This window comes from Heterocephalus glaber, unplaced genomic scaffold, assembly GCF_053883595.1.
Source record: "Heterocephalus glaber isolate CG9 unplaced genomic scaffold, H.glaber_assembly_v1.0 deba00001447, whole genome shotgun sequence".
NCBI classification, from domain to species: domain Eukaryota; kingdom Metazoa; phylum Chordata; class Mammalia; order Rodentia; family Bathyergidae; genus Heterocephalus; species Heterocephalus glaber.
Window position 1 is genome coordinate 1,691,053 of NW_028258299.1, and position 22,979 is coordinate 1,714,031.

Here is a 22,979-nt window from a genome sequence, read left to right on the forward strand (position 1 = left end):
TTCATTGTCCCTGAGCTCTGCTCCAGCATCCCTGGAGGCCACAGCCCTGCTGGGGTCACTGACAGCTTCCCCAGCCACGCGGCCTGCACCCGTCCATGCCCTCGGCCCCTCCAGAAACAGTGACGACTTAACAAAGGCTAGCAACAGAAAGATTTATTTGGTCCAGTCGCCTCCCGGAAAGCGAGCCGTGTGTGTTTTCTGTAATGAGAGCTGACTGTTGGACAGTTCGGCATGCTAAAAGCCCCCAGAGGGTCCAGGCAGAGTTTATAGAAGAATTTAATTATCATTGATTTCTTTTGTGCTCTTCAATCTGAGAGTTTCGACTTTGGTAACAATAATTGCTTTGCAAGTTTGTGTTGCAAATCCTGACTTTATCTGGCTCCAGGCAGGCGGAGCAGAGGGGCTTGATGCTGTGTGACTCCCGGGCTTGCTTGGAACCTCGGAAGGGTTTTAGGCTGGGAGAGGAAGATACACAGCCCATCCTGGAAGCCTCGTGCTGGGCAGTCTCAGAGAGGGGCGCGACCTCTCCCCACCTGCCGGGGTGTGGGCCTCGCCTCAGAGGCAGCGCCCACATGCACACCCACTGCGAGGGCACGTGTGCACCAGGGGCCCGGGTGTGTGTGTGTGTGCGCTCGCACCAAGTGTGAGCGAGTGTTCCAAGTGTGTGCACATGTGCTCAGGAGAGCCCAGGCCCTTCATCAGCAGGCTTTTCTCGGGTTTTCTCCAGCAACGGAATAAATGAACCAGATGTCTCTCCCTCTTAAGTCCGTGCCCAGCTTAGGAAGATTTAGAGTGTGTCCCAGGGGCCTACGGGTGACTCTGCTCTCCCGCCCCTCGGCCCAGCAGGCGAGCAGTGTTCTGCGCTCGGCTTCTCTGCCCCTGAGCTCTTTGGGTGAAGTTGGAGGACAAGGTGGAGCAAATGCCGCCCTGGTGTCAAACTCTAGCACGAAGACTGCGCAGGACCCGGTTGGCGGGTTGAGATTGAACTGAGAACCAGGGGCTGCGTCCTCGTGTCTCCTGGCTGCTGGTGGCCCCTGGCCACACCTAGATGGCAACCTGGAGGCTGGGCTGGGACCCCTCCCTGCCAGGTTCCTCTCTGAGGCGCTCGCGCCTGTGAGCGCTGTGTCCCCCTTTCCTCCCAACCCCGCGGCACCTGAGCTCGGAGAGGGGAGTTGTAAGCCTGTCAGGGACCCCTGATGGCCTTTACCCATCTTCTTTCTTGCTTATTTTTATTTTTAGGGCTGGATCCAAAGTCTCCTCTTTCTCTTCCCTTCCTTTGACAATGACCGTGATGGCTGGTGGGCTGCTGGGGCCCGGGGGCTGGTTCCACCCTCCCGCCTGTGTCCTTGTCGAGGTCCCTGAAAGCCCTCGTGGGTGCCATGGCCAAGCCCATCTGTTCCCTGCTCCCCGGGCTGCTCGCTGCTGATCCTCTATACAGCTCGGCTGTAAATTTCCCTGTGCACCTGGCAGGTTATTTACAGCTCAGCTCCCAGCTGCTGGGCAAACTCTGTTCCCTCGAAGCCCTGGGATCGCTGCCCCCCTAAATTTCACGTGGACATCTCTGCCTGGGCCATTTATTTAGATTAAAACCAGGAGAGGCCACTTCAAGACCCTGCAGCCACACAGAACACAACCCCCCTGGCCCGGCGCCCTCCAGGCGGACACTGTGCCCTTCTCCAACCCCAGGCCTCCTCGGTCCCACCCACATGCCCAAGGCCTCCCGCCCACCCCAGAAAGAGCAGGGATGCAGCACACAGGCGCTGCCCAGGCCTGGTGAGGCGCAGAGGGGCTGGGGTGGAGAGGAGGAGCCAGAGGCAGGTCACAGGTCATAGGCCACAGGTCACAGGCCACAGCAAGCCAGAGTGAGGCCAGCCTCAGGCAAGGCTGGTGGGGGGGCAGAAACCAAAACCGAAGAAGGCAGCCCCAGGGAGAGCCATGGGTCTGGGAGAGGGGCTGCTCCAGTCCTCGAGGGGCTGCCATCAAACTCCCTGGGCTACAATCAGGCAGCTCAGAGTTCAGCAACTTATAGGCTCCCGGGCCAGCGGTGATGTCGCGGGGGGGGGGGGGGGAGCGCCCTGCCCCAGGCCTCTGAGGTCGTGTTGGGCCCACAAAGGCCACTCCTCATGTCCACGGGCAAGTCCCTGTCCACATGAGGGCAGGCCAGTGGCCAGTATGTGGCCCTGGGCCGGGCCACCAGCATCAATTCGGGGTGAGGGGGGCTTGGAAGCCCTGGCCCTCCTACCGGAATGCAAGGCACTGTGTTGAGACCACCCTGAGGTGGGCATGAGCCCCCACCCTTCCCCCAGGGTGCCCAGGCCCCACTCCAGAGTCTGCAGCACAGAGTAGGCTTCACATTGCACCGCACGTGTGGCAGAGCCCGCTTCTTTTCCAAACCCGAAAATACACCATCGCAGAAACAGAATTTCCAAGTGCTCTTGCACCCTAGACTCAGATAAGCATCTCTGGAGGGGCTAAAGGCCAGGTGCACATGAGTGTGCTCACAGGCACAGGCATGCACACACGCTGCACGCGTACACACGTGTGCAACAAGAATCAGGGCCGGGATCTCCTCTGCCAGCGTCCGGCCAAGGGCACGCAGCCGGGATGGGCTCTCAGTCTGCAGCCGCCCCTTCCCAGACCCCAGCCGGCTCCGAGTGCCCAGGGAGCCCAAGCTCCCTCCCTAGCCACTGGCCCCTCACTCCTTGTTTTGGGCTTTTCTCCTGTTCCACACGTGCACCCCTGTGATGCAGGGAGGACGAACTCAGGTTCCCAGCCCTGCCCACAGTGTGCCTAGCACCAGGGCCCGGGCCCAGGCACCCCTCGCATGGAAGGGCCAGTGTGTGTTTGGGACCTCGATCTGTGGGCAGGGCAGCGTTGGCTCCGATCCACCTGGAGGGACATCTTTTTCTGGTTTTCCAACTGCACAGTGCAGGCTGGGGAGGCCCTGCCACCTGGAGGGGGCATAGGATAAACTGAGCACACAGGAGCCAGCAGCGCCTGAAAGGGTCTTCATGTCCAAGTGCCATCTGCAGCTGGGTGGGCAGCAAGGCCAGGAGCCCACCCCACCCTCAGAGCACCTAGAAGCCTTAAGAGATGGCCAGGCAGAGGCCCGAGCTGGACAGGCCCTGACCACAGGCCCAGCCACACAGGACACCCGGGCCAGGCCACATCCTCTCCCTTCCACCTGGGGACCCGAGAGCAGCTCTAGGTGTCTTCTCGTGGTGCGAGGTCGCCCTCTTGCGGCTGCCCAGAGCGTGTGGACCTGCAGGCCTGGGCAGGGGGCTGGAGACAATGCTGGGGTCCCCACCGCCACATGCCTAGGGGACGGCAGCTCCGGGAAAGGCCTGGGCCTTCAGGACCCCTTCCACTCCCGGCACCTGTCTTCCAGGTGCAAGTACTGCGACCGCTCCTTCAGCATCTCCTCCAACCTGCAGCGGCACGTGCGCAACATCCACAACAAGGAGAAGCCCTTCAAGTGCCACCTGTGCAACCGCTGCTTCGGCCAGCAGACCAACCTGGACCGGCACCTGAAGAAGCACGAGCACGAGGCCGCGCCAGGTGGGGCTGGGGTGAGGGGCGCAGGCGGCCCTGGGAGGCCCGGAGCTGCGCAGGGGGCTGCTGTGTGCCCTGCGGTGGGGTGGGGCCGGCGAGACCACCCTGACACGGCCGTCCGTCCCTCCATCCACAGCGGGCCAGCACCCCGGGGTCCCCACCAACCACCTGGGCACCAGCGCCTCCTCCCCCACCTCCGAGTCGGACAACCACGCACTTTTAGATGAGAAAGAAGACTCCTATTTCTCTGAGATCAGAAACTTCATTGCCAACAGTGAGATGAGCCAGGCGTCAACGCGGACAGACAAACGGTAAGAGACGCGTGGGCTCAGGCAGAGGAGGGGCTCCCGCCTGTCTCAGGCTTCTCTGCCACAGGGGGGAGGAGCGTGAGCAGCTGCGTGCCCAGGGAAACCATGAGACAGGGCGCACGTAGTGAGAGGCTCACGTGGCCAGCGGTGCGAGGTGCGAGGCACAAGCTCACCGCAGGCCCGGCTGCACCCTCCGGCCGGCACGCGTCTGCCCAGTGGGGGGTGCTGCTACTGACCACAGGTGCGCACACGGACACCCACTCGGTGTACAACAGGGCCACGTCCCGACAGGCCTGTCTGGGGTTGAAAATACTGTCAGCCACACGTGCATTCAGCACTGCTCGGCCCGCAGCCCACCCTAGCCAGCCTGCCTTGCAGGTGCATGGAGCCTGTCACTGGGCAAAGCCACCTGGCACACAGCCTGTGTGTGATGGCTCAGGAGGTCGCCTTAGTTTATCACACACCTGCATGGGAGATTCTGGCAGTGCAGTGCGTGATGGGGTGCTGGTCCCCTCCTGACCGCCCAGCGTCACAAGTGAGTGCTACACAGCACAGCCCGCCAGAGAAAAGTCTGATCTGAGGTGTAGTCTGCGAAGTGCGTGTCGCTTTCACACCACCCAAAAGGGCAAAACTCTGAGTGGAGTCTAAGTCAGAGGCCATCTGTACACAGCACCCAATCCACACATCACACATGCTGCCACCCACATACTCACCTGTGCATGAAGGTGGCACCCTGCACACTGCACATGTACACACAATGCAGGATCTGGCTTCTGACCTCCCTGCACCCTGGGCTCAGCATCAGGAAGGTGCTGGGGACCCCAGGAAGGGAGCTGTTCTTGGGCCAAAGCTGATGCCCGAGCAGCTGTGAGGAGCAGAGGTGCTGCAGACCCTGAGAGGCCCCAGGAGGGGCCCCTGGCTCTGCGGCAGGGAGCCCAAGGCCACAGCCACAGGGTCCCTTGCTCCTATCCAGGCCAGCCCGGAGCCTGCGACCAGGCCCCTTACCACACTGGCCACGGCACCAGGGTGCAGCCCCACACACACCTCCAGAGAGCCAGAACGGCCCCTACCGACCCCGTGCCAGGCCCATCTGCTCCTCCAGGCAGGGCAATGTCTTCCTTGTCGCTGGTGCCCCAGGGCAGGGTTGGAGGGTGGGAAACTCATCAAAAGGTCTGTGGCAGAAACACTTGGCCCACTCTGCCACCAAACGCTCATGCGATGTCCCTGGGAAGATGGCCTCACATGTACGGTCCTCTGCCCTTGTGCAGAGCCCAGAGTAGAGCCCACCCAGGCCCTGGCGACCCCATGGAACTTAGCATGCCATTGGAGAGCCGTCCACTGCCGAGCAGCTGCATGGCAGAGGCCCAGCTCCCAGCCTTCCCTGAGCCCTCCCTGAGAAAGGCAACCCCCAAACTTTGGCTTCCCCAACCCCAGGTGAGGCCAGACTGGAACATGTGAGGGTTCTGCCTGTGCCCTTGCCCCATGTGCTAGGACCAGAGTACATAAGCTGCTGAGAGGTCTGAGGACACTCCCTGTGACCACCAGGATGGGTGACCACTCAGGAAGGAAGAGGGGAGCGAGGCCTCACTCACTGCCTGTGGCTGAGGACAGGACCTGCCCTCCTGAGCCTTGTCTTTATCCTGGAGCATTTCAACAGGGCTGTCCCCACAGCCCCCTCCTGTCATAGCCCTGGGGACCACAGAACGAGGGTGGCTAAGCCTCCAGACAGTCTGTCCTCCTGAGGCAAGGTCACCAGGGCCCAGCTGCCCTTGTCGTGAGAGCCAAGGGCCTCTCAGAAGGTGCCCTTATTACTGTCGCAAGGCAGCGCGTGTTGCCTTTCCTCAGCCGGCCTGGCGAGGGCGCTGGCAGTCCGGTTGGGGCAGGACTGGAATCATCTGGCCATTCTTCAGAACCAGTCCCTTCCCTTGGCAGTCAGGGAATCCAAGGTCTGCGGTTTCCTGGCCCCACAGTCTCCCCCATAAGCCCTCGGGTCGCACTGTGTCCCCAAGTTCCCCTGTTGAACCCTCATCCCCACCACCTGGTGTGGCTTGTGGGGACTGGGTTCCTCTGGATGGGGGCTGGTGTCCCTGTGAAAGGTGCTGGAGACACATGAGAGCTCAGCATGCCACGTCTGCCAGCCACAGGTGCCAAGGACTGCCAGGGATCCCCGGAGCTGGGCGGGGCCAGCAGGAATGGGCCCCTGGTCCTGACCTCGGCTCCACCTCCTTAGCTCTGGGAGCCATGGCCCCTGTGCCTCGAGCAGTGCTAGCAGTGGCTCCATCACAAGCTGAAGGTGCCAGCTCTTCCCCCGGCCAGGGCCTGGGCTGTCCCTGCAGACGCCACACCCCGTGCCCAAGGAAAAGAGCGAGCTCCCCACTGCCCACTCCCCGGGGGCAGGGATGGCAAACAAACCCACCCTGACCGACCCCTCCTGTCCTCTGAGGGGACCCTGAGGGCAACCTGGCAGAGCAGAGCTCCCGCCCATCCCCGAGGGCAGGGCAGGGCAGCTCCTGTGCACCTGGAGGGCCCCAGCTCAGGCTGTCATTGCTGCAGAGACGCTGTCCTTGGTGCCGAGAGGCAATCTGCCAAACCACAGCTGCCACCCGGGGGCAGGACTAGGGGTGGAGCTCTGGCCCCAGCCATCTGGGAGTCCCTGCGGTCTGCCGCACCCTCCGCTAGGTGGCTGGGTCTGGGCTGCGGGAGGGCTCAGCCCAGGGGGAGCAGACATCCCGACCCCAGCCTCACCCTCCAGAACCTGGTCCCTGACGTTCCTCGAGATCCTGCCCCAAGTCTCATGGTGGGAGAGGGCAGGGGACAGGCACAAATGGCCAAGGCCAGGCCTTGGGCAAGTCGGAGCCTGAAAGCCTCTCTACCCCAGCCTCTCCTGAGGCCACCCCTTGGGCAGTGCCCAACCCTGGCACCAGCACAGGACCATTTCCCATCCAGCCCGGCCCTGGCTTCCTCCCTGACACCCACACTTGGCATGAACCCCTGAACGGCCTGGTGTCCGCTGCTCAGGAGCCCTGCCTGTCCTCACCCGCCGGGCGATTCCCTTCCTCCTGAGCATCCCCACCTCCTCCTGTGCAGAGCAAAGGAGAGGACCCAGAGCTCCCAGCAGAAGTGGTGGGCACGAGTACCACCTCTCCGGGGAGGGCAGGGAGGGCCGAGGTGCGGAGCACAGTGGGGACCAGCTGAACGCACCGAGCCGCTGGCTTTGGGGGAATGAACACAGCCACCTTCCCCCACGGTTCCAGGCCGGAGATCCAGGAGCTGGATGTCGACCCCCAGTGTCCAGGCCTGGCCAGCGAGAAGCCGGAGGACGTGGAGGAGGAGGAGGAGGAGGACCTTGAGGAGGATGAGGAGGACAGCCTGGCGGGGAAGTCCCAGGATGAGGCCGTGTGCCCCACACCTGAGCCCCAGGGCGTCTATGAGGACGAGGAGGATGAGGAGCCACCCACTGCCCTGGCCGTGGGCTTCGACCACACCCGAAGGTGGGGGACCAGCTGGGGGGACCTGAGCATCACAGAGCCACCTCGCCCGCCCTTCAGCCCCCTCTGTCCCAGGCTCCCTGCCTGCTCAGCCCATGTGGATGTGGCCAGGGCTGGGTCCTGATGACAGCAGAAGTCAGGGCCCCCACACGCCAGGCCCCTTTGAGAGGCTGGAGGGACGCAGGAGGGAGACTCGTCCACTGCTCTGGATGCGGGCTCCAGCCCTTGCCGGGACTCTGGGTGCAGGCCAGAGCCCCCACCCGTGTCCCGAGCCCCCACCCGGGGCCCAGCTGCTCCCTGCCCCCTTAAGCACCCTTGGCACTGCCAGCTCCCTGTGTTCCCCTGCCTGAGGCCCTGGAGGTGCTGCTTCCTCCCAAGCCCCCGTCCTGGAAAGGAAGCCTGGCCCCTCCAAAGTGGCCCAGCTTCAGAGAATTAGGCCCCCTCCCAGCCTGCCCCTGAGGCCAGGGCCCTGCCTGCCGCTGGTGAGGCACGTGCACACGCTCAGCCCTTCTGTGTCGCTCTCCACATCCATGTGGCTTCTTCCCCCAGGTGTCTGTGTGTCCATGTATCTGTCTCCTTGTGCATGTGGCTCGTGGAGACCGAGGCGTGCATGCAGGCACAGAGCCAGCCATGCACCCGGGCAAGGTGGCCCAAGCAGTAACCCCAGGCCCCTCTCCCCGGTCCTTGGTGCAGGTGTGTTGAGGAGCGAGAAGGCGGCCTGTTAGCCTTGGAGCAGACGCCGACCTTTGGGAAGGGGCTGGACCTCCGCAGAGCAGCTGAGGAAGCATTTGAAGTTAAAGATGTGCTTAATTCCACCTTAGATTCTGAGGCTTTAAAACAGACCCTGTACAGGCAGGCTAAGAACCAGGTAGGTACCGCAGAGCCCGCCCCCACTCCGCCGGGCTCAGGTGGCAGTGGCTGCCACGCCAGGGGACACTCAGGACCACCACACCCCACGCCCCTGCAGCAGCTAGCGAGGTGCCCAAGGACCATGGCCCTCCTGCAAGCCAGGGCAGAGCAGGGGAGGCTGAGGGCACAGACGAGAGCTAGTGCCAGACACTAAATGTGGGCTGCTCTCCTCTCATCCCTGCCCCAGGGGGAGACGTCCACGCACAGGTTCCAGCCTTCCCAGCTTCCTGGGTCTTCGAACTCTGATCCCAGCCAGAAAGGGCCTGGCAGCCCTGGCTTCTGCCAGGAAGCTGACCCACCAAGTGGTCGCTGCCTCGAGGCAGGACCAGGCACAGGGTCCACGAGGCCCGGCAGTGTGGAGGCCCTGGGCTCGTCCACGAGCCGCAGCCCTCCACCTCCCGTGTCTCAGCAAGAGCTGTCTGCGTGTCTGTCTGCGTCTTTTACTAATTCTGTCCAGAGTGTCCGCCTGCGGGACCAGCGCGGGGCTCCCCAGCGCCCCACCCTAACCCACACGCCATGCTCAGAGGCTCCCTGGGTCCCGTCACCTTCTGCTCTGGGTCCCAGGCGTCTAAGGCTGAGACACCATCCTGTCCCAGAAGCAGCTCTGTGGTATCACAGGGTCATCGAAACAGGTGTCTGTCCCTGGGCCTGCCCAGCAGGCAGCAGGACTCCTGTTGGCACCAGGCCCTGGTGGTGACTGCCCCAGCTTCCAGGGCCAAACCCCACCATCAAGCTTTCGCTGGTCACCAGGCAAGGACACGAGGTGGAAGGTGACCACCAGTCAGCAGCACTGCCAGGGAGGAAGGAAGCCCGTGTGCCCGGAGGCCCCAGCCAGGGCCACGGGTCCTGGTGCCACTCTCGGCATGGCCTCCCTCATGGCTCTCACACCCATGCAGCCCCACCTTCTTCTTCCAGGTCATGGGCGGTGTGGGCCTCTCTGGGTCCCGCCCCCCTCCCTGTCCAGACCAGGAGGCCAAGCGGGCCAGGGGGCAGCAGGCAGGGGCCCTGCCATGTTGGACCCGCTCACCTGCGCTGTGTGTGTCGCTCTCCCCCAGGCGTATGCAATGATGCTGTCCCTCTCCGAGGACGCGCCCCTCCACGCCCCTGCCCAGAGCTCGCTGGGCGCTTGGCTGAACATAACAGGAGCCTCGTCAGAGTCTGGAGCCTTCAACCCCATCAACCACCTCTGAGGGGCCGGGCCCCACAGTCCAGAGCCAGAGCGTCTGCTGCAGGGCGGAGGGAGGCCAGGGAGAAGCCTGACCACCGGCCGCGACACTCCACCCTCCACGACCCAGCACTGACTTCCCGGACGAGAACTCAAACTCCAGCAGTCCCCAAGCAGCGGCCGGCAGAGCTTCCCTGTCTGCAAGGGCCGGCCCCAAGGACACCGTTCCATCAGACCCCATCACAGGAACTGCCTGGAGGACGCGTGCTGGGAGTGTGGAGTCTCATCCGCAGCGGCCAGTTCCAGGCGCCGGCCTGGCTGGAGGAGGGACAGAGGATGCGGATGTGTGCTGGCGATGGGGATCTCTCTTGCCAACAATTTTCATAATGAAAGTGACAAGAATAACCCTTTTGGTAATCGTATTGACTACAGAGTCTATTTAAGCATGTGGGTTTTAAAAATAGACGGTATTTTTTAAAAATCAAAAAAATGACTTGCAAATTGTTTTTTAAAAGTAATTTTGCATTGCTTTGAAATTTCAGCTTATTTGCAAACCCAAACCTGCCTGGGCGACCACACCAGGCTCGGGTGTGTCCTTTATACTGTAGATAACGGAGAATTTTCTATTTCTGATCCTATTTGTACAAGCCAAGGTGATTGGGTGCCCTGGAACCGGAAGGAGGGCTGTGGAGCCACTCTGGAAGTGCGCAGACTCTGCCAGGGACCCTTAGGCGCCCCCGTGTGGCCTGCGGAGGGATCCACAGGCCCCACTCAAGGCCCCCCAGCTCTATGGAGACTTTAGGGGGGCTCGGGTCCTCTGTGCAGAAGTGTGGCCAAGGGCCTGGTGGTCCTTCCAGCCCGTCTACACCCCGGCCGTCCCCAGGCTGGGCCTGGCCGCCGTCTCCTCTCCAGCCCCGACCCGCACCAGAGCCCTGGCGGCTGGGAGTGCCCCCCGCGGCCGCCAGCAGGACCCGAAGATGCCCCGCTCCAAGACGCCAAGCGCTACTGTGCCTAAAACTCCGGGTCAACCGCGGCCGCCGTCTCTGCTCTTTGCGCAGGTTCTTGGCAGGCCAAAGTCGAGGACGGAAGGGTCCAGGGGACCTGGCGCAAAGGGCGGAGAGGACACAGCCCTAGGGACCTCAGTTCTCCCTCCGGAAGTGTCTGCTTCTCCCTGCAGATGGGCTTTAAATTATTCCCATAGGGGCCAATTTCAAATAATAATTTCTTTTCCCTGATGGAATTTACCTTAATCTGTATATAACTTGTAATTTTTTCTAATTCATTTCTTTTCTTATTTTATTTCTTCCTTAACAGTATTTTTGGCATTAGACATTCTTATTGTGAAGAAATAATGTTAATATAAGTATCTAGTGAAGGACCAAAACCGTGTAATAAGGTGTGTTGTGTGGTCAATAACCAGGGAGTGGGGCGGTTTTTAATGTGCCAAATACCCCGCGTGTCCCCACGAGTCCTGCTGTCACCGCTGCCCACTTATCAGACAATCATATTTTTTTGTTAAATTTGAGTTTCAGTCGCAGTTGCATTTAAGACAAGTGTTCTATTTATTTTATTGTTTGGAAAAGAAAAGTAATGAGTGTCCCAACAAGAGGAGAAGAAAAAGATGGCCCAAGTTGCCCTTAAACAAAGAAGAGCAGAAATGCAAACTATTGTGATGCAAGCCACGTTTGTGTGGATTTGTGTCAGGCCGGGGACATCTGTCAGTGTGCGTCCAAGGGGGCAGCAGGGCTTGTCCAAGAGGACTTGTCCCATGCATGTCCCAGGCACTCTGGGCCACCAACATCGCCTGCATCGGTGCCGGGCTCTGCAGGCTTGGCCTGGGGGCTGGAGACAGGGAAGTCTCTGTGGGCCACGCAGACCCACAGCTCATGGGAAAGGGGTCTCCTTTTGCTAAAGCCAAGCAACATGGCAAGACGGAGAGCCACCACCTGCATGGACTGGAGAGGCCCACGGAGGAGCCACTGCCACGCTCCGTCAGGATTTTCCAGCAGAAGCTCAGGCCTTGGCATAAGCGTCCGTGGCATCCAGGCCGGCCGGGTACCGGAAAGGAATTTCCAATTTCCTCTTAATCTAGATGGGATCCCTGTAAAACTGCAGCCTCACACACAAACACCCCATTTCTGTAAACCCAAATTATATGATTTCTTCTGCGAAAGAATACGGTGTGTGCTTTTTTTTGCGATGTGACTCTCCAAAGTGGGAAGTGTGGATGGATGGAGACCTCGGTGCATCTTGAGGGGCTTCCCTCTGACTGCTCTATGGAGCCCCCTGTCCAGTTCTGTCGTTCCGGGCTGATCTCCCCCAGCACTGTCTTCTCTACCATCCTCCTCTTCCCCCTTTCCCAGGAGCCCTGGTTGGACCTATACGTCCTATATTTTTGTCCCCCCCTGGAAATGGTGATAGCAACCCCAGCTCCTCCTGAACACTCAGCCCCTCAGGCCCCAGCACTTAGCATTTGGGAGGCTCTGACCTTGCATCCCTGACAGAGAAAGCACTTATCTCCTGCAGTGGGACATCCCTGAAACGTGGCCTCAACGCTGGCCCCAGACCCAGCTCCAGCCCCTGCTCTTCTCTGCCCTGGCAGCAGCATCGGCCCAGATGCGCCCAGCTCGCTCAGGCCCCGAGTCCTCAGAACCTGGAGACCAGCTAGGGGCAGGAGCCAGGCCTGGGGTGAGCAGTCCGAGAGCCTGCCCCCCGGGCAGCAGGCGGTCACATCACTGGTAGCATGGACAGAGGTGGGACCGGACAGCTGGGCTGCTGACCGCTACCTGAGATGATGGTCAGGGTCAAGGCTCCAAGCCAGGGATGCCATGGGGCCGGGCTGCCCCGACTGCTGCCCTGACCTAACTCCTTTGGACAGCGGGCACTCAGCCCCAGACGGAAATTCAGGCTCCTGGCACCTCCCCTCCACCACCCTCCAGCCCCAGCCCCTGGCACCCTGTAGCCGCTGTCATCCCTGGACCATGGAGTAGGACATGTGGCACCCCGCAGGTGCCTGTGCACACCCTGGGGGTGTGTAGCAGTGGACAGGCGGGCAGGCAGGGCCTCCTTCCCAAGGCCCAGAATGCAGCTGGTTCGTCAGGCACTGGTGGACCCAAGCCGTGGGCCCAGGTCCAGCCTTGCCAACTCAGGGCCATGCGTGGCTTCCTCTGCCTGAGGCCTCTCAGGAGTGATCGCAAAGCACTCGCTAAGTACATATCACGTGTTCTGATGCGAAGCCACGAAGCACTGGATTGCGGCCCCATCCCCTGTCCCCTGCCCAAGCGACTGAAATCTACTGAGCTGTATTCACTGTGCTATTCAGGGTGGGGAGAGAAGGAGTCGCCCCGCACTGCTGCCGGGTGGGGCACAGGGAGCCAAGCTCAGCACGGGCACCCTCGCTGGGATGCTGGGGCACAGCTCGGGGCCTCGGAGCCTCGGAGCCAGCCGGGTATCAGGAGCCATGAACTCTGTAGCATCGAGTGATACTGTGATGAAGACATTCTTGCATTATTCTGAGAAGAGTTCCTTTTTCCATTCCATTTCTTGTTTGTTTGTTTTATCCTTTTCTGTCACTGATCCAAATGACCACTTTTGGAAAAAAAAAATACAATAAACAAAGGCAGCTTGAGTTTCCACGAGTACAGTTCAGCTGAGAGCAGAGGCAGCTCCACAAGCCCCGCACGCCTCTCACGCACCCTTGCAGTTCCTCTTCAGAGCGCGGGCGGCGGGGCGCAGCACCAGCACACGTGTGATCGAGAGAGCGTGTGTGTGCGCTCGGTAACGGGAAGTACGTGTGCACCTAGGTGAACGTGTGCGCAGGACCCACCTGCCCGTCCATTGCCATTGCATTCAAATTTGGTTCAGTTTTTGTTTCGTTCCGTTTTGTTTTAGAACTGTATAGTGTTGAAAAAGAAATCAAATGTAAATGTCTGGTTTTCACATGCTGTTTAAAAAACAAAACAACAAAAAAACCCCATTGAGCAGGAGGCCGGTGCCGGCCCCGCCCGTTACTGTAAATCGCTTCTGCTGTGTTTATGACTGAACTGTGCATGGCTCGTGTTTTGCGGTCATTATGGTGTCTGTTTGTGAAATTTTTATGACAAGGAAAATTCCGTAGATGCACTTACTGAGTATGCGATTAGGGTCAACGGCAAGACTAGAGTCCCGAACGGAAGCCGCACCGGGGCCATTCCTAACCGATATGGAAATCGCTGTGGGAGAAGGAGAGAGATGAGTAGAAATTAATCAAAAGAGCGATTCTGCAAAATTCATTTTGATGCTTGTGATAAAGACAGATGTACTTGTGTAGAGAAATCCCTTTAAGATAAAGCCTAGGAGATGCTGATTTTGAGGTTAATGCTGTAGAATAGGACTGTATACCAAATGTAATCTTTCCGATGCTACAATGAATTTATACATGAGATTGATATGCAATAAATCTGTGTGCTTTTCTAAGCCTCGGGCCTGCGAGCTTCATTAAGAGAGGGGCCCGAGGCCACCGGGTGGGACAGCAGGGGCCAGGCCAGGCCCAGCGCCCAGCCTTGAGTGAGGAGTTGGAGGCACTGGAAGCCTCCTTTCCAGCTCGGCTGGGCAGGGCTCCTCCAACTTCCAAGGAAAACCAGCTGACGGAGGGCACAGCTGCCCTGGCCAGGGTGGTGGCCTCCGAGTGTGTTCGGCCCAGGCTGCCAGCCTCCAGGGGTGCCAACCCCAGAGCCCATCCCATGGGCCCCACCCAAGGCCTCTTGGCAATGTGGCATTCCCCGGTGGAGGTGGTAGCAGACCCATCCTCCCGGTTCCACCCTAAACCCATCCCCAGACCTTCCCAAGGGCTGGCCCTCCCTGCCAGCCTCCCCTGGAGACAGTACCCAGCTGCACCCCTCATGCCCTAAATGAGGGCCTAGAGCCATGCTGCCAGGCAGACAGGGGGTTGAGTAAAGGCCCTGGGGCCATAGGGAGCAGAGTAGCCTCCTTCAGAGGCCTCTCTGGCTATCCCCCCTGGGGCACCCCCAGACTCCTTCCTCCCGGCCCTCGCCCCAACCTCATTCTGCTCTGACTAAGAGGTCCCCTGCGGCCAGTCTGGAAGCCACCAATTCTTCCTGTGGCTTCTCCTCTCCTCCCAGACTGTGCAGGGCGTCTCACCTGCCTGTCCCAAGACCCAGCAAGGGGCCCAGCTGAGAAGCTGAACGCTGGCCACAGGACCGAGCTGTCCCTTCCTGGGGTTTAAGGACCTGCAGGCAGCGATTTCACGCATAGGGAAACCTCTCTCCTCCTCCTGGTGGCTCAGGCAGGTCTGGGCCCCTGGACAGGACAGCAGGAGTCCCCATCCCTGTGCTCGGTCTCCAGCACGGCACTGCCCACTGTGGACAGAGCACCCCGGGAGGCCCGGGGGTTGCTTGCAGGAATGGGGGGCTGAGGCATGAGCGGTTTGTGGGGCACTGTCCCTCAGTGCGGATCGTGGAGCGCCAAGGCCTTCAAAGGCCACCGAGGGCCAGGACATGCTCTGATGAACCACTGGGAGTGGGGCTGGGGTCCCCTAAACAGCAGCTCGGGCAGCTGCCAAGAAGCGAAGAAATGAAAGTCGGTCTTGGCCCGAGATCCCCAGGCCCAAATCTGGTGCTCTCCGCCTTTCTGTTTTCCCAGCGCCGTCAAGCCGAGTGCATTCCCCAGTGCAGGCCTGGGTGGGGACGCGTTTCAATATTTCAGGGCTGTTTTCCTTCCTGATGTGATTGACGAGGTGTTGCTGAGGTCTTAAGCCCCGATGGTCAGATGTGGGATTCGCCTGGAGCTTGGGCCCTCAGATGGCTTGAAAGGCCCCTCTCTGGGAGCCACGTTTCCGTTGGCAGAGGACAAACGGTGTGAACCACAAACCTGATGGATGGCCGTGCTCCCAAAAGTCACTCGTGCTGATCGAATGACAGGCGGACACCCCGTAAAGGCCCTGCCCAGGGCTCGCCACGCCAGGGCTCCAGTTGAGTGAAAACCGCCCCACTTTGTTCGGCCTGGCAGCCTCCCTGCTCATTAGCCCTGGAGGGGACAGGAAAAATCCGGGGACCAGTGCGAGGCCGATAATGGCCCCATTGTGGGCAGAGGAAAGGAGACTGCGGCCTTGGGATATTGCTGACAAGCACACTTTGTCCTGCTGCCGGTTCCTTACATAAAGACCGAGGAAAAAGGACCCATTTTGCAAACAGGGGGGGAGAAAAACCTACAGGAGGAAAAAAAGAAAATGTGTCAATGAGGAATCTGTTTTCTGGGAAGAGAAGTGCTTTTTCATTCCCCTTTAGGCCTGTTTTGGGCCAAGTGTGAGCGCACTGGGCATTTGCTGGGAAGCCTGAGAGAACCGTCAACCTTATTTCTCACACAGCAAAAGTTCCCAAACTCGAGATGTGTACTATTTAGGGTACAGCAGCCAGTGCCAAGGTGGATTCCCTGTGGCCACAGGGACCCAGAACAGGGCGTCCCACAGTGTAGGTTGCTCGGGGGGTTCCTGCATCTCTGCTCCCCACGGCCTCTGAACGGCATCCTCCCCCGCACCCCAGCTGGATCTAATTCGGAAGGGGAAGAGAACAAGTCCAGGCCTGCAGCTCAGGGCCTTAGGGAAACTGAATTCCGCAGTTACAACAACTTTCCAGAGGCGACCTGGGGCCCCCACCCGAGCCCTGGGACCCAGGCTGCAGCCCCCAGATTCCTGGTCCCCCAGGACCCCAGGAAGGTCCAGCAAGCCAGTGAGACAGCACAGAGCAGGATCAGCTTTTACAATGCAGGCCACAGCCAACGCGCATTGACCCGGAGGCCGGCCTCAAGGTGCCCAGTGCGTAAGTCACGCAGTGTCTGTCCATTGACGGGAAGTGGACAAGGGCCACCAAGGAAGGGCAGGCAGTGGCCATGGTGCTGCCGGCACCCAGGATCTGGCAGAGATACTCAGGTGGCAGGTGGGGCTTGATGGGCGTCCAGGTGGCGGCTCACGAGAAGCTGCAGGCTGTGCCTGGGGAGGGACCGTCTCAGATTTCTCGGGCTGGCCCTGAGTTGGGAGCAGAGACACAAACCAGGGCAACCATCAGGCTTGTCTGAAGCCCTGTCCTCCCCATGCAGGGCCAAGCACTGCAGGACTCCTGCTTGGCTCCTGGCTGGCTGAGCAGGCTGTGGGTCAGAGTGCTTTTTATTTAGTGGATTTTGCTTTTTAGAGGCATTTTGGGATCAAACAAAACTGATCAGAAGTCACCACGATGTGCCACGTGCCTCCGGCCCCTCATCACAGCCTTGCCCGTCATGACCACTACCCACCGGAGTGGCATGTCTGCGCTGATGTCATCCTGCCCGGCGCTCGGACTTGCCCTTGTGAGCCCAGGGTTTCGACGTGTGTGTGTCTGTGTGTGTGTGCGCGCGCGTGTGACGCGTACACTGACGTCCCACAGAGGAGGGAAGTCCCGCTGCCCGGAAGCCCTGCCCCTCCTGCTTGTCCCCCTCCCAAACCCCGAACCCCGGAGCTGTGTGCTGTCCCCACTGTCTCTCCTTTTCCGGAACGTGGAGGACTGGAGTCCCAGGAGGAGCCTTTTCAGCCCGACTTTCTTTCACTCGCAACATGCGTGGGGGTCCCCCACTCCCACACCTTCCCGAGGCCCCGAAGCTCAGCCCTCCCCAGCTCTGCACGCCTCCCACTGTCCGGATGGGCCACACACACATACCCACCATCCACCTGCTGCAGACCATCTCGGCTGCCTCCATGATTTGTCTGTTATAAATAAGCTGCTTGAACACCTGTTCTTCTGTGGACATAAGTTGTTCACTCGGAGTAAATCCCTGGATGGTGATGGCCAGACGGCAGGCTTCAGTTTGGAAAAAACCACCACACTGTTTCCCAGAGCTGCTCCACTGTGCCCTCTGCCAGCGGTGCCCAGGACCTGCGGTTGCCAATGTTCTCACTAGCACTTGGTGCTGCCGGGGTCTGCTTTCGGCCGCTCCACTTGGCCTGCAATGGAGTCTCGCTGTTGCTTTGGTCTGTGATTCCCTGGCTCCCTGTGTGAATTCAGCCCCTGGGTTCACATGAGAAACCCCCACCATGGGGCCAGGGATTTAGCTCAGTGGTTCCAGCACCTAAGTGCAAGGTCTGGAGTTCGATCCCCGGTACCAAAAAAAAAAAAAAAAAGAAAACCCTCACCGAAGGACGAGCCACTGGTGCACGTGACAGCTACACAACTACATCTTACCTGCGGGCTGTGTTCGAGGACCCACATTCAGCCCCTCTGGGGCCCTCAGGGGTCTGGGGGCAGGGGTCACCTGCAAAGGGGGATGGAGTGGCTTCCAGGGTGACAGAAATGTCCTGCATCGTGACTGTGGCTGCAGAGCTGCATGCCTGTTAAAAAGTCACTGAACTAGGGGCCACGGATTTAGCTCAGTGGTTTCGCTGCCTGCTGCTCAAGTGCAAGGACCCGAGTTCGATCCCTGGTACCAAAAAAAAAAAAGTCACCGAACTACCTTCAAAGGATGATTTATCACATGTGAAGGGGCCTCAATTAACCTGATTTTTCAAAAACTGTGCGCCACCCACCCTGTTTCAGGACAGGGGCCCTTGCAGACAGAGCCTCAGAGGTCTGGAGTGGCAGAAAGCACTCACATCCTGCTCCCCAAATCTGAGCCAACCCTGGGACCAGCCAGCCGGCTGGCCGCCCTGGGAGGGACCCTGCGGCCAGTGGAGCCGAGGCCGGAGCCAGCAACAGCCCCGCAAGCCTCAGGGGTCGGGGGGGGGAGGCTGGCACAGGGAGCAGAGGACCCGTGGCTTTGCCGTGGGGTGGCTCTGGGGGTCCCAGCTCATTCACCCCAGCCCTCGGGGTGCACCCACCCATTCACCTCTGGCTGCCTGAGCCCTGTCAGGACTCAGCGTGGGACTTGCGTGCACAGACTTTCTGCTTGAGGTCATCTGCAGAGTTTAAAGACACATGGGACATAACACCTGTACTCCCAGTGCTCTGGAGGCTGAGGCAGGAGGGCTGCAGATCTGAGGTCAGCCTGGACAACTTGGTGAGAGTCTGTCTCAAAATAAAATAAAAAGTGCCGGGGATGTAGCTCAGTGGTAGAGCACTTGCCTTGCATGTGTGAGAACCTGGGTTCTGTCCTAGTACAGAAAAAAAAAATACACAGAGCAACATTGCAGACCTTATGGCTGTACATGCTATAGCAACAGAACAGAAAGACAAATGAGATGGATAAATACCCATTTTGGTGTGGCAGTTTCCTCCGGAAAGGAAAGAGAGGGAGAAGAGACCAAGGGACTGGAAGGGGCTCAAGTTCACCTGCAGTGTTTCATGTTTGGGGTCCTCCAACCCACATCCAGGTCACCAGTAGAGAGGAGGGCATCTGTTGGGCTTTTCCTGCCTACAGCTCTGGCCAGGATGATGTGAAGCAGATGCGGTGGAGCGGACTGTTTCACCCGGCTCAGAGCCTGGCCTGCTGTCCACTCCCTCCAGGGCAAGCAAAGAATTTCTGTTTCCGAGATCTTTGCTACTAATACATGGGGTATAGGTCAAAGGCTTTTCCTCTACCTACAGTCTGGTGACTTTTGTCTTTATTCTGTGAATGTGCTGAGTTCTGCCCAGTGATTTTTAAATACTGCACTGAACTCACCCTTGGTTTGAAGTATCATCCACTATGCACAGAGCTGGGTGTGGTCTCTAAGGACTTCTGCTCCTAAGTCCACAAAGGATGCTGGCCTGCATGCAGCTTTCCTTCCTCGGGACACGCTCAGTGCTGGTGTCAGGGTAACACTGGGCCCAGAAAGTGAGCCAAGCAACCACCCTCTTCCTCGGGTTCTAAAAGACTAAGATGGGGACCGTTTCCTCCTCTCCATTGACTGAATTCAGTGCCGTGCCCTCAGGGTCTGGCACCTCCTTTGAGGAAGGTGTCGCTCGTTTGTTGGTTGTAATAATTCTATTTTTTTCTGTCTATCCTTGCACAAATTATGATGAACTCCTGTCCTTCGAGGAGTTGCCCGCTTCATTGAAGATGACCCTACGGCAACGTGCCCACCTTATTCCTGTCTGTGTGTCTCTTTTCTCTGATGTTGGCAACTGGAGTCTTTTCTCTTTCCTGAGCAACCTGAGATTAACGACCATATTGATTTTGTCAGATAATCATCATATTCTTTTATTGATTTTCTCTGTTGTGGATTTATTTCCTACTACACTGATTTCCGTTGACGTATTACTTTATTTCTTCTATGTCTTTGGCTTTAATTTGCACTAAAATTTCTAACATTTATACTTTCTTTTTTTGCTTTTGAGACAGGATCTTATTATATATTCCAGGCTAGCTGTGAACTCACTATGTAGCCCAGGCTGGCCTCAAACTCACGATGATCCTCCTGCCTCAACCTCCCAAGTGCTGGAATTACAGGTGTGCACCACCACACCGGGCACTAACATTTAAAGATGAAAGTGCAGAACTCTGATTTCTAATATGGCTTTTCTAACATAAGCATTTGAAGCCATACATTTCCCTTGATACACGGCTGCAGGCACATCCCACACATTTTGTTTTATCATCATAACTCAGTTCAAGGCATTTTGTAATACCTCCTGCAGTTTTTCCTCTGACCTTTAGGTTACTTTGCCTTATTTAATTTTCAAATATTCAGGAATTTCACAAATACTATAGTGCTATTGGTCTCCACATCTGTCCTGTTGCGGTCAGGGAACATGATCTGCGTGATTTTGATTGTTGTCATGTTCCAGGCTTCGCTTTCCAGCCTAACAAACTGTCATCTCAGTGAACTTCCCATCCACGCCTGAGAAGAACGTGAATTCTGCAATCGACAGGCACCGGGCTCGATGCATGTCAGTCAGGAGGAGCTGGGCAAGTCTTTAGCTGATTTTTCCACCTTCTTGTTCCATCATTTGCTGGGAGAGGTTTTCCCTTCCAGTCTGGTCTGGGTCATCTCTTTTTGCATGCATTTTGAAAGCCTGTAGTTACTGTGTGGGAACATGCAGGATTGTGGTCTTCTTGATCCACCAAGTCCTTTGTCACTATGACAAGTCCCCCTTTCCTTCAGCAATGTTCCTGTTCCAAAGTCCACATGTCTGACACTAATATGACCACGCCTTTCTCGTGATCTTCGACCTGCTTTGACCTCGGCTCTATCCTTGTCTTTCTGTTTGAATCTTTTTTAATAATAAGCATCAAATAATTCGGTTTTGCTTTTGTCTAGTCTGACAGTCTTTATCTTTTAATCAGTTATGTTTAACCCATTCACATTTAATATAATTACTGATATCGATGGATACAGGTCAATGTGTTGCTCTTGATTCTTGGATTAATATTAATATTTCCTCATTCTGTGTTGCCTTTTCTCTCGGCTTATTAGCTATGACTCTGTCTTAATTTTTAGTGTCTGTTCTAGTGTTTTCAGTATTTTTCCTTATTATTATTTATCTGTAAGTGACATTATGCCATAGTATGTAAAATGTATGAACTTTACAATGACATTTCCATTGTCTCTGCCTGTCTTTTGTGCTTTTATTATAATACATTCTCCTTTTACATTTTGCTTTAAATAATATCTTTTAAAGAAAAAATTAATGCACAGGGAAAACATCTCTCCTACACCCACATACTGTGATTTCTGGCGGGCTTCTCTTCCTTGTCTGACCTAAGTTTACACCCATCATTTTCTTTCAGCCTGAATATTTCCAACCTAGGCATTTCTTGTACTCTAGGTCTGTTGATGATGAAACTTCAACACTGGTCTTAAAGCATCTTTATTTCACCCTTTTTAAGAGATATTTCCACTAGCAGTGCACATCTTGGCTGGCAAGCCTGATCTCTTTAGTGAGCTAAAGATGAGCTGGTCCTCTTGGCTGGCAGAGATCTGGGATCGCCAGTGCCCCTCGCTGTCCCCTTGTGGTCTCCTCTCTGCCACTGTCTTCTGTCCTTTGGCTGACGAGCCTCAGAGCTGCAGGCCCTGGACAAGAACCTCGAGGCTCCCTGGGGACTTCCTGCCACCACCCCTGCCTGGCTCTACTCACTGCAGGCAGAGCCCACTCGGGGAGTCTGCAGGCCAGGGGCGCAGAGGGTGGTCGGGGACCAATCTGTGGAGACCGAGCAGGTTCTGGGGTTTGGCAGAAAAGGGCAGGTGGGACTGAGACCCACATCCTGCCGAGCCCCGGGTGAAACCCGGTTTCCCGATGGGTCAAGGTGCAGCCCAGCACATCCTAGGTGCAGTACCCACAATGGGCTCCTGGGGGCAGCAGCCACACGCCTTTCCCAGGAGCGGCGACCCTCACCCCCATCCCAGCCCTCCAGGTGGCTCAGCCCTGGGCAGCCTGGGTCAACTCTGAGCTCCACTTGCCTTCCCGCCAACCACGACCACTGGGCTGAGCCCTGCCCAGGTGGCACCTGCACATGGGCGCTCTGCCCTCCCAGGCTGGGGTGGGGCCAGGCAGGGACGAACACCAGACCAAGTGCTGGAGAGAGCGCCAAGCCCAGCTCCGGCCTCCCCAGCGTGGGCAGCGGCCTGTGCCCGCTGGCATGTGGTCTTCTAGACAGGCGCTCAGGCTGCCCTCTTGTCCCCTTGCCGTCCTGCGACGGCCACGGACCGGAGGGATCCAGAGCATATCAGGCACTGCGGAGTCAGTGTCACAGAGATGCAGGTGGGGCAACAGGGCAGGTGGCGCCGGATGCAGGGTGTGGTGAGCCGCGGACTGGAGCGGACAGCAGGGGTGCGATGGGCTCCACGCCCTCAGCTGGGCTGGGCCAGGGCATCTGCCTCGGCCCTCGGCCCAGCTCTCCAGGTGCCAGGCCGAGCAGGTCTGACCACGAGGCCCCTGTGCTTGGACCCTGCTGATGCTCAGGATGAAGACAGGGACCTCGCAGGGCCCCGCCACCCGGCCCCCACACGCAGCTCCCCCAGGCCTAGTACTCTCCTCCGGCCTGGCCTCCTCAGGCCCAGGGCCTCTGCACATGCTGGGGCCTTCAGACCCTCTCAAGCCCTCTGCCCGATTCCCCCCCACCCCCAGGCTCAGGCTCAGGGCCTTCAGGGGCAGCAGTGCAGACCTGCCAGCTGCCCTGACACCAGGGAGCAGTTCCCACCCACCCAGCCCGGCTCTACCGGAGGCCCTCCCTGCACAAGGGCCTTCACACCCAGCACGCCTCACTCATCTGTGACACGGACATGGTGCTGCCTCAGCCCCCTGGAAGGGGCTGCCCGACAGGCGTCCAGGCCCGAGAGAAGCCAGAGGCCGGATCTTCCCACAGCAAAGAGGCCCCGCAGGCCTGGGAGGAGGAGGCGTGGAGCAAGGAGAGTGACCACAGGAAGGAGGCCAGAGCAGAGCAGCAGGGCCAAGGTGCTGGACCTGGAGCCCCGGGCCCGGAGGGGCTTGGCCACCTGGGGGCCGGCCAGCCCAGGTGAGTAGGGTGACTGAAGCAAGCAGTGCCAGGTAAGGCACACAGCAGGTGCCGTGAGCATGCCCCGCCCCGCCCCTCACCCTGATGCCTAGGCTGGGCCTTCAGGCTGGATCACACCTGGCCCAGCAACAGCGTTGCGCCTCCTACCTGGGCCTACGGGCA

General features: G+C 58.5%; 1 protein-coding gene and 1 long non-coding RNA gene across 5 annotated transcripts in view; one reads left to right on the forward strand and one right to left on the reverse strand.

Moving 5' to 3' along the window:
• Positions 1 to 13,877, forward strand: part of Prdm16 (PR/SET domain 16) — a 282,822-nt gene extending 268,945 nt beyond the window's left edge. For 3 of the 4 annotated variants that reach the window (XM_004863779.4, XM_087214367.1, XM_087214368.1), the window contains exons 13-17: positions 3,389 to 3,558; positions 3,689 to 3,863; positions 7,115 to 7,351; positions 8,042 to 8,216; positions 9,313 to 13,877. In XM_004863779.4, coding sequence (XP_004863836.1) covers positions 3,389 to 3,558; positions 3,689 to 3,863; positions 7,115 to 7,351; positions 8,042 to 8,216; positions 9,313 to 9,447 — 892 coding nt within the window. In that variant the 3' untranslated portion in view covers positions 9,448 to 13,877. The remainder of the gene's footprint in view (positions 1 to 3,388; positions 3,559 to 3,688; positions 3,864 to 7,114; positions 7,352 to 8,041; positions 8,217 to 9,312) is intronic. The other variant, XM_087214369.1, reaches the window with a different exon arrangement.
• Positions 13,132 to 22,960, reverse strand: LOC110345620 (uncharacterized). The gene is made up of 4 exons (XR_015452469.1): positions 17,108 to 22,960; positions 15,291 to 16,443; positions 13,550 to 13,633; positions 13,132 to 13,315 (listed from the first exon to the last, which is right to left on the reverse strand). It is a non-coding gene; the product is annotated as an uncharacterized LOC110345620 (long non-coding RNA).
• Positions 22,961 to 22,979: the final 19 nt, after the last annotated feature.